This window comes from Branchiostoma floridae, chromosome 19, assembly GCF_000003815.2.
Source record: "Branchiostoma floridae strain S238N-H82 chromosome 19, Bfl_VNyyK, whole genome shotgun sequence".
In the NCBI taxonomy this organism is placed as follows: Eukaryota; Metazoa; Chordata; class Leptocardii; order Amphioxiformes; family Branchiostomatidae; genus Branchiostoma; species Branchiostoma floridae.
This window is the reverse complement of record NC_049997.1, coordinates 13,003,521-13,013,992: the sequence shown is the minus strand read 5'-3', so window position 1 is coordinate 13,013,992 and position 10,472 is coordinate 13,003,521. Positions and strand designations below refer to the sequence as shown.

Here is a 10,472-nt window from a genome sequence, read left to right as displayed (position 1 = left end):
TTGCTTAATGTAAGAACCTCATGATATGTGACTTTTAGCGTGTACAGATTGTATACATGTAATATATGATGTAAATTTGTAGCTATTATTGTTTCGTAGCTAATGTTAGTGATTGTATATGATATGTAACATGTAATTTTCCTCCCAGGGTTAGCCCTTGACAATAGTCCCTGGCTAGTTGGGCAAGCCTGGCTGCTTGTACTTGTAAACAGCTGAACAAATAAATAAATAAATTTACATACTCCAGGAAGAATAGTGACGTATGAGTCACTAATGGAGATCCTAATCAAACCAAACCAAACCAAACCAAAATAAGAGGGACAAAAGAAGCAAAATCTGACCCAACGTTCGTATAAAAAGTCAAACAAAGCAAATTACATAGTGTAACATAAACTCCGAAAAAATAATTCTCAAATATGGTTGCCCATTGCAATGTAAAGACAATTGAAATTGTGCATACCGTCGCAGACAAATCCATTGATGTTCAAGCTATAGCCGGCTCCACAAGAACAAAAGAAACTACCGACGGTGTTGGAACAAGTCTGATCACAGCCTCCATTTGCAGTAAAACATTCGTCCGTATCTGCGCGTACAAAGATTCTGATTAACTTGCATACATAGACATATTATACAGTTAAGTTACAACATTTGCGTTGAACAGGTTTCACTGTAGCTAGGGGATCCTTTTTTTTAATATTGTAAAAAAAATGCTTTTGCAGTGGCTGGAGCAAACAATCAAAAACCCTTAGCTGAAGGCATGGCCATGAAAGTATTCATGGTGACAATAATCTTCTCCAAATCAGTAACGCAAGTTCACGTTTATGCGCAGGGTAACCTATATTAGTTGCTTTCAAAATCAGTCAGTTTTGGGCTATCATGCCGACGAAATGTGAGTTCGAACAGCTATATTTTGAAAATATTACAATTTGAAACAACCGTCCGATCCGTCGACTTGATATTCCTAAATGCGCTGTTTTGAAAAACAATGGATATAGGTTACCCCGCGGATAAAGGTAACGCTAGTGTTTCAAGTATTGGAAGAAATTACATCAATTTAAATAAAGAGTTACTAACCGTCACATGTAGCCCCATCGTCATTTAACCTGTAGCCAGTCCCACAGGAGCACATGAAGCTTCCCATGAGGTTGTTGCAATTTTGCTGACACCCACCGTTTGCAATGGTACATTCATCGATGTCTGGAGGAAATGAACACAAGTTCAAATATTTGAGCTGGGTATTGCAAATAGTTAATTTGTACTGATCATCGTCAGTAAGGTAGAAGCTACTTGTCTTGGTCTTACTACTATCATAATGTTTATTCATTTTATTTGTTTTAACAAAATGACGAAACGAATTATTCATCTCCAATAAATCTAGTCATCTGTATTAAACTAGCTACACATAGCGCGAGATACCAGATGAGGTTTTTATAAATTTTAGTAGGCTTTGGTATAAAAAGTACTTTCGTGCAACGTAGTCAATGATCATTGTCACCAGAAGTTTTTAGAAGTTTTGATATTTGATGTGTATTTACATGCATGAAACAAACCTAAGGATATATGAATAATACATAGCCTTACCATCACAAGAAATGTCGTCTGCATTTAAGTTGTAGCCAGCTACGCAGGAACATTCAAACGACCCAATCGTGTTGGTACACGCATGGTCACAACCACCATTTGCAGATGAACACTCATTAACGTCTACAGTCACGGTAAAAAAAGAAGAAGAATCGAGTTACAAATGACAAGCCTTTCGACTCCATGCTAAAATAAGCTTCAAATTAAACTATTACAAATACGTTAAGGGCTGCGATTTCTACATATTTGAGTGTTAAACGTTTGTATGACGGCTATTTTCAATAACAGGTATACATCTGAAATAATGGTTAAAAAGTTGTCCTGGAGTCAACGGTTCTTTACACCTGTAGTTACCAAACAAACTGCTAGGTGTCCAAAAGCTCTTACCAGTTCATTTTGCTCCAATCTATCGGCTTGGTACTCAAACCACAACAATGTCCACAACAGAAGCAACAAAAGTATGTGGGCCTTCGAGAGAATGAGTCGGCTAATAGGTCTTGAAATATCTTACTGCATTCCGAAAATAATTTCATCAGGTTGGTGGATCATAGGACATAGGAATTTTCTCTTACACAACCTTCATCGACTACATATAGCGACGAGAAGCAGAACTCCAGTAAGAAGCTCTGAGGAAGATGTCTGACAGACATCGAAACGTCAGCAGGTGAGATAAACTGGTTGTGTAAGAGAAAATTTCTATGTCCTATCTTACTGCAATGTTGGTGAATACCCTACCGTTACATGAGGGAACGTTTTTGTTCCATGACTGATCTGCTTGACAGGTGGAACTGGAATGTCCGATCAGCTCATATCCTAAGTTACAGGTGAACAGCACAGTATCCATGTAGAAGTTGGGGCCGGTCAAATCACCATTTAAGGGAGACGACAGCATAGGACATTGCACACCTAATATAATAGAAATATTGGATGATATTGAATCTGTGTCAATCTAGATGAGACAGACTTCCCAAACTTCAAAGTTCAGTTTAAATAGCCTCAGATATCTAATGGCTATTTGTATACATGTTAATAAAATGTCCTTCCTTCCTTCCTTCCTTCGTTTATCCATCAATTCATTCATCATCATTTACAGTTATCATTGTACTAATACTTAACTTACTTAACTTAACAAAATTGTAATTAAGTTTGGTACATGCACAATAGTTTAGATATTGTCAAATGATTTGGTTAGACATCGCATAAACGTTTGTCGGCCTGGATTGTGTGCATGGACAAGGCTAAATTGTAAACTTACGAGTGCACGTTGGGGCAACCCCGTCCCACGTGCGATCAGCCTGGCAAGTCAAACTGACGGTTCCAACAAGGTCGTATCCAGAATCACAAGAGAACACCACAACGTCTTGGAAGAAATTGAAGCCGGTCATTCCACCGTTCACAGGAGCTATTAGGACTGGACACTCAATGCCTATCAAAGTCAAAATAGGATAACGTTAGAAATGCATAAATTTGTGTCTAATATATATAATAAAATAGAAGATCATTCACAATAGTAAAAAGTGAACATCTTTGAGCACAAACTCTACTATGTGTGCTCATATTTGGGAAAATAGATATAACACTTGAGAAACTAGTCTGCATTTTGTACCATGTTTGTAAAAAATTGTGTATATAGACTTATAAGACTCTCTAGGACTTGTGATGCAAACTGTATCTCTGTAGCACACTTTGTCTAACCCTTGCTTTTTTCCTCCTGACCTCAATGAATAGCGGCCTGCAGACCGATTTCAGCTTTCGTGAATAAACAAAGGTTCAAACAAACAAATACTAAGCAAAACAAGAGGTCGGAGACCTCATATCTCCATGATTTAGTCTGATTATGCAAATGGTTTCCACATTTACATAATCTATACTTGCTTATGTATGTATGCATTTAGATAACTTACACTGGTCACAATGGTGATTTTAGAATCATTTAACATCTAGAAGAATTATAGCACCTTTACACCCAGCCACAAACTACATAATTATATGACAGGTATTTAAGCCCTACAATGGCAAACACTACAAATATAGATAGACACACCCTAAAGTCCTAAACTATATTTCAATTTTTCATGGAGATAAACATGTGTGTTCCCTACGTGTACAGGAAGGGGCGATCCCATCCCAGGTGCGGTCCGCTCCACATGTCAGGTTGGAACTCCCAATAAGCTCGTATCCAGTATGGCACGTGAACTGTATCACGTCCTGGTAGAAATGTTGGCCAGTCATTCCACCGTTCTCAGGAGCCGTCAACAGTGGACACTGCACGCCTGATAGGGTAACAAACATATTTAAAAATTGACAAAGATTTAATTTCATATATGACTACGTGGACAAATCATCCTCAAAAAAGTTTTTGATGACGTCATAAGTAGTGACGTCATAAATACTGTTGTATGTTGCATCGGTACCGTAAATAGTATTTGCATACATTTATTACGGACATTTCTCGTAACACTATCCTCATTTTGATTTATTGCATATTTTTAACATGTTAGTATACATCGTGAATAACAAACGTAATTCGACAATTCGGAAAACATTAGAGATGCTTACCGTCATCAAGACCACCCCCACGTGACACAAGCACCCTTGTCCCATTTCCCTTGTCCCATTTTTATATCATGGTAGATTTTGCATGATGTATGAAATGTGCATTTTTCAAATTATTGCGTTATGTTTACTACTTTTGATTGAATGTTTCAGCGGAGTCTAGAGTTAGTATCTCGCTGCACTTGGGGCACCGGTGCGGCACTGCTCGGTTCGTTCACTCATTCGCGACTCACTTTTAAATTTTTTTTAAAATGATTTGAATATTGCGTAATACGTATTGCGTAATACGTATTGCGTAAACGTATGAATTAGAAGACAACAAAATACACAAAACGAAAGACATTCAAAACGTTCTTTATCTCTGAAATTCGTTTAGTATCTTTCAGACCCGCAGTGCCGCACCGGTACCCCAAGTGCAGTGAGATACCACCTTGAGTTTATAACCTACGTGTGCAGGTTGGAACCATCCCGTTCCATGTGTGGTCAGCTTGGCAGGTCAAGCTGGAGGTTCCGACACGGTCGTATCCAGCATCGCACGTGAACCTTACGATGTCTTGGAAGAAATTGTTGCCAGACATTACACCGTTCACAGGAGCTGTCAACAGTGGACACTGCACGCCTAAAAGAAGAAAATGTAGTAGGAAATTATGTTTTAGAAAGTTACAATTGAATCTACAAAGGGTTGGAAAAACACTATAAAAACTTGAAGTAATTGATCTGTAATTTCCAACACAAAAATTAATTAGTCTTTGTCAAGGAATGAACAATTCACTGCTGTCGTGACGTTACGTTATGCAGATAGCACACGTGACTCAGTGAGAAGTGGATTATTGGGTGAGTCCAGTTTTTGTGTTGGAAATTACAATAATTCAACTATTTCAAGAATGACTTCTACCAACACAGATGAACTTTCAAGTTATGACTATAAAAACTTGTTGTATCCTACGTGTGCATGTTGAGACGTTTCCATTCCATGTGGCATCAGCAAGGCATGTTAAGCTAGAAGTTCCAACCAGGTCGTATCCAGTGTAGCATGTGAATGTTACCACGTCTTGATAGAAATTGGAACCAGTCTTTACACCATTTGCCGGAGCTTCCAGCAGAGGGCACTGTACACCTGGAGAAGATTGAAAAAATGTTTTCAATACAGCATAAAAGATGAGTATTTATCATAAAATTAAGAATCAAATGACAAAATATACCACATTGCAAAGAAAAATGATCTATCCTACGTGTGCACGTTGGGGTGGTTCCATTCCATGTGGCGTCAGCTTGGCATTCTAGTGCAGAACTTCCAACAAGAGTATGTCCAGAATTGCACGTAAATTTCACCAAGTCTTCGTAGAGATTAGAACCAGTCATTTCACCATTTCCTGGAGCTGTCAACAGTGGACACTGCACGCCTAGGTAAGAAATAAATAGGTTTATATATCGCCGTTGGCAACCAAGGCTAACGTGTCTTAAATTGAATTGATAACTCGAAAAGACATACAATCTCAGCAAACTGTCGAACAGCTCACACAAGATCGTCTGAGTCTATTTTACTGCAAGGGCAACCAGGATGTAAAAACTGTGCAAATAAAAAGTATTTTCTGCCCTTGAAACCACGTCTTCTTCCACAAAACGGTTCTCCAGTTAATCACTCAGACCAATCTGTACTGTAGCTTCCAATCCGTTACTTCATAATTACTTGTATGTGGACCTCTGATCCCCCAGTTCCAAATCTACATATCAAATATGTCAAGTTTAAGTTATGCTCTACTCAAGAAGGTTTGTCTTTTGGCTTATAGCTTATTCATGTTGTTTCATTTGAAGTATGAATTCACCATTTGAGTTAATCATGTGTATTTTATGAGAAGTGTAAATGTATGACTGTGTTGCATGTGTTGGCACACAATGTCAGCTAAGCTGCATGGGTTTGCCTTGTCTGCAATTGCATGTCTGCAATCTCAATTAATTAAATTAAAATAATGTTCCTACGTTTGCACATCGGGACGGACCCACTCCACGTGGCATCAACTTGGCACGCTAAGGTCGAACTTCCTTCAATCTCGTATCCAGGAATACACCAGAACTGTACCCAGTCTTGGTAGAAATTGGATCCACTGATTGAACCGTTCACAGGAGCTGTCAGCACTGGACACTCCACAGCTAAATGTGTAAGAATAGAATTTCAGAGCAATCTCTTCGACAAAAAATGTTTAATTTTGCATCCGTAAATAATTTCTTCAGGTTGGCAATTATTCATACAGTAAGGTCCTTTAGGCACAACCAGGGAGCAGGGTACTGTTGACGTTTCGATATGATGGTGTCTGATAGACATCAAAACGTTGGAAGTAAGTACTCCCTGGTTGTGCCCCAAAAAACCTTACTATATGAATAGGCTTAATTTTACTTTGTAAGGAATCAGCAACTCAAATAAAGAATAATGAAAATATACTCATAAAATAAAATTTGAAGCGTACGTGTGCACGTTGGGACGGCCCCAGTCCATGTGGCGTCAGCTTGGCAAGTTACTGTAGAATTTCCTACAAGGTTGTAACCAGAACCACACGAGAAGCCCACCACATCTTGGTACAAATTGGAGCCAGTCAGTGCACCATATGTTGGTGGTGTTAGCAGTGGACACTCCTTGCCTATCAAATTAAGTACGAAGACAGTTTCCAAACAGTCTCTTCGACAAATTAAAGAAAGGAAAATTGGTAATTTGGAAAGAAATTGAATGAAAAAATATGAATTGAAATTTAAAGAAACTTATATCATGAAAGTAACAGTTGTTGAAATAATCTAAATCATACGTGGACATGTTGGAATGGCCCCACTCCAAGTAGCGTCAGATTGACAAGTTAATGCAGAATTTCCAAGAAGAAAATATCCAGAGTTGCACGAGAATCCTGCCACGTCTTGATAGAAATTGGACCCCGTCACTGCACCGTTTACAGGAGCTTCCAGTAGCGGACACTCTTTGCCTATTAGATAAAGTGTAATAAAATTTCAAGAAAGTCAACAACAAGAAAACGAGAAGAGTTCATTTGCTTTAAAAATTGAAAGACCAAAACTTCAAATGGAAAGTAATTTTCATAGATAGTTTGAGCCGTACGTGGACATGTTGGGACGGTTCCACTCCAAGTGGCGTCAGCTTGGCAAGTTATTGCATAAAGTCCTACAAGATAGTGTCCAGTGTCACAGGTGAACTCTGTCACGTCTTGGTAAAAATTGGCCCCAGTCATTGCGCCGTTCACAGGGGCGGTTAGAAGTGGGCACTCCTTACCTATAGAATAATGTTTGAATGAAATAGTAGATTAGTTTCATTGACAACGTCACAAATTCACCAAATAATTTTGTCTCCTTACCTTTCTACAGTAAATATAACTAGGGGCCTAGACCTATACCACTTGCTGTCGGCATCAAGAGCTGTCTATCACTCAGATATCATAGCCGCAGCATGCTCAGAACTACAAATATCAAACTCGGAAGTTCTCCTGCAGTATATTAACAGGCCGCTAGGGCCAAAATCTAATCGTTTCAAGGTCCCATCAAGACCTACCCACATAACAAATATCAAATTGAATACAATTCATCCAGGCGTTCTCGAGCTATGCTAGTCTTCTACAATTACAGATACATACATACAAACATTACCCAAAACATAACCTTCTTGGCGAAGGTAAAAATACTCATTTAATGATAGCTTAAACATACGTGTGCATGTTGGTGCAGTTCCGTTCCATGTGGCATCAGCTTGGCAAGTTAATGCAGAAATTCCTACAAGATCGTATCCAGCATTACACGTGAACTCAACCACGTCTTGGTAGAAGTTGGTTCCAGTCATTGCACCGTTTGAAGGTGCTGTCAGAAGAGGGCACTCCTTGGCTATAGGATAAATAAAGAATAAAATTTCAAAGAAGTTTCTTCAACAAAAACAACAACAGCAATAATATAGAACAATTTGGCTCTCGCCTGAGGTGTCGCCAAAAAAAATAAGACGACGATTTTCTTGGAAAACTGGTAGTCCGACAAATCAAGTTGAAAGCAAACATTTTTCGAAATATTTCAAGACATACGTGGGCATGTTGGGACGGCCCCACTCCATGTAGCGTCAGCTTGGCAAGTTATTGCAGAGTTTCCGTCACGGTAGTATCCGGAATCACACGTAAACGATGCCACATCTTGATAAAAATGGGATCCATTCATTGCGCCGTTTGTAGGAGCTGTCAAAATCGGGCATGGCACGGCTATTGTATATAGAAAAAATAATAATTTTAGTGCTGTCTTTCACAAAAAAAATGACGATTTCGTTAGGTTTAGAAATTGAAAGACAGATGATAATCAATCCTCGATTAATAATACTCCATGAATGCATACGTGGACATATTGGGACGGTCCCACTCCAAGTAGCGTCAGCCTGGCAAGTTATTGCAGAGTTTCTGTCAAGATAGTATCCAGAATCACAGGTGAACGATGCCACGTCTTGGTAAAAATGGGATCCAGTCAATGCTCCGTTTACAGGCGGGGTCAAAATCGGACACTCCTTACCTATTGAATAACGAAAGAAAGAAAGAAATTTTAGAGCAGTTTATGTGACAAACGAAAAATGTTGCATAAATATGAAAACATAATACGATTTACATTACCGCTGCCGTACCAAAGCAAGTCACCTGGCGACTCATCATCTAATCCTTTTTAGGTTGTGTCACAAATTGCCACCAAAAAATGCATAAAAGCAATCCATCTAGCGGATATTTGGTAGAAATTACTATGTAAAATAATTATCAAAGGGTAATTGTGATCATACGTGTGCATGTTGGTGCAGTTCCATTCCATGTGGCATCAGCTTGGCAAGTTAATGTAAAATTTCCTACAAGATCGTATCCAGCATTACATGTGAACTCAACCACGTCTTGGTAGAAGTTGGTCCCAGTCATTGCACCGTTTGAAGGTGCTGTCAGAAGCGGGCACTCCTTGGCTATTAAGTCAAACAAAAATAAAATTTCAGAGCAGTTTCTTCAACAAAAATCCCATGTGGCATCAACTTTTATTTTCTTGGAAAATTGAAAGACAGACAAATCAAATTGAGAGTGACAGTCTTTGAAATAATTCAAATAATTCAATTCATACGTGGGCATGTTGGGACGGCCCCACTCCAAGTAGCGTCAGCTTGGCAAGTTATTGCAGAGTTTCCGTCAAGGTAGTATCCAGAATCGCAGGTGAACGCTGCCACGTCTTGGTAGAAATGGGAGCCAGTCATTGCACCGTTTACAGGGGCTGTCAGCACCGGGCATGGCACGGCTGTTGAATAAAGAAGAAAAAAATAATTTTAAAGCTGCCTTTCTCCAAAAAAAAAATTCATTCGATTTAGAAATTGACAGACCGAAAAATCAGATGATAATTGGTAATCCTTGAAGGTAATCTAGGTCATACGTGGACATGTTGGGACGGTTCCACTCCATGTGGCGTCAGCTTGGCAACTTATTGCAGTATTTCCCACAAGGTAATATCCAGAATCGCATGTGAAAGATGCGACGTCTTGATAGAAATTGGACCCAGTCAATGCACCGTTAACAGGAGGTGTCAGCAGCGGGCACTCCTTGGCTATCAAATAAAAAGTGGGACTTTTAGAAACATCAATATTTTCAGCAACATCAACACAAAAATACAGCGATTTCGTTTGCTTTGAAAACTAAAAGATCGACAAGCTAAATTGAAAGTACTACTCATCAAGGCCAAATAAAGACATACGTGGACATGTTGGGACGGCCCCACTCCACGTGGCGTCAGCTTGGCAATTTATTGCAGAGTTTCCGTCAAGGTAGTATCCAGAATCGCACGTAAACGATGCCACGTCTTGATAGAAATTTGATCCAGTCATCACTCCGTTTGTAGGAGCTGTGAGAAGCGGGCACTCCACGCCTAGGAATAATGAACAAAAGAAATAAAATTTTAGTGTTATCTCCGCAACAGCCAACAAAGATGATTTGCTTTGCCTTTGCGCTATGGGCAAGAAAATTTGAAAAGTGGTAATAAAAATTCGAAAATATGGCTCGAGCCATACGTGTGCATGTTGGTACGGCTCCATCCCATGTGGCATCTGCTTGGCAAGTTAACGAAGAAATCCCTACAAGCTCGTATCCAGAATTGCACGTAAACGCTGCCACGTCTTGGTAGAAATGGGATCCAGTCATTGCACCATTCACAGGAGCTGTGAGCACCGGGCATGGCACGGCTATTGAAGAAAGAAGGAATACTAAATTCAGAGCAGAACAGATTAATTTCTATGTATGGTTGTAAAGGCGATTCGTTTGCAGGCAAAATATGACTCCTATATCATTGCGATG

At 39.3% G+C, this 10,472-nt stretch overlaps 1 protein-coding gene across 1 annotated transcript in view; it reads right to left on the bottom strand.

The window, feature by feature from the left end:
* Positions 1–2,284: 2,284 nt before the first annotated feature.
* Positions 2,285–10,472, bottom strand: part of LOC118406502 (CUB and sushi domain-containing protein 1-like) — a 26,860-nt gene continuing 18,672 nt past the window's right edge. Inside the window, exons 7-16 of the mRNA XM_035806562.1 lie at positions 9,877–10,047; positions 9,280–9,426; positions 9,020–9,103; positions 7,840–8,010; positions 6,118–6,288; positions 5,084–5,254; positions 4,586–4,756; positions 3,684–3,854; positions 2,837–3,007; positions 2,285–2,487 (exon numbers count right to left, since the gene is read on the bottom strand). Of these exons, the coding sequence (XP_035662455.1) occupies positions 2,285–2,487; positions 2,837–3,007; positions 3,684–3,854; positions 4,586–4,756; positions 5,084–5,254; positions 6,118–6,288; positions 7,840–8,010; positions 9,020–9,103; positions 9,280–9,426; positions 9,877–10,047 (1,631 nt within the window). The remainder of the gene's footprint in view (positions 2,488–2,836; positions 3,008–3,683; positions 3,855–4,585; positions 4,757–5,083; positions 5,255–6,117; positions 6,289–7,839; positions 8,011–9,019; positions 9,104–9,279; positions 9,427–9,876; positions 10,048–10,472) is intronic.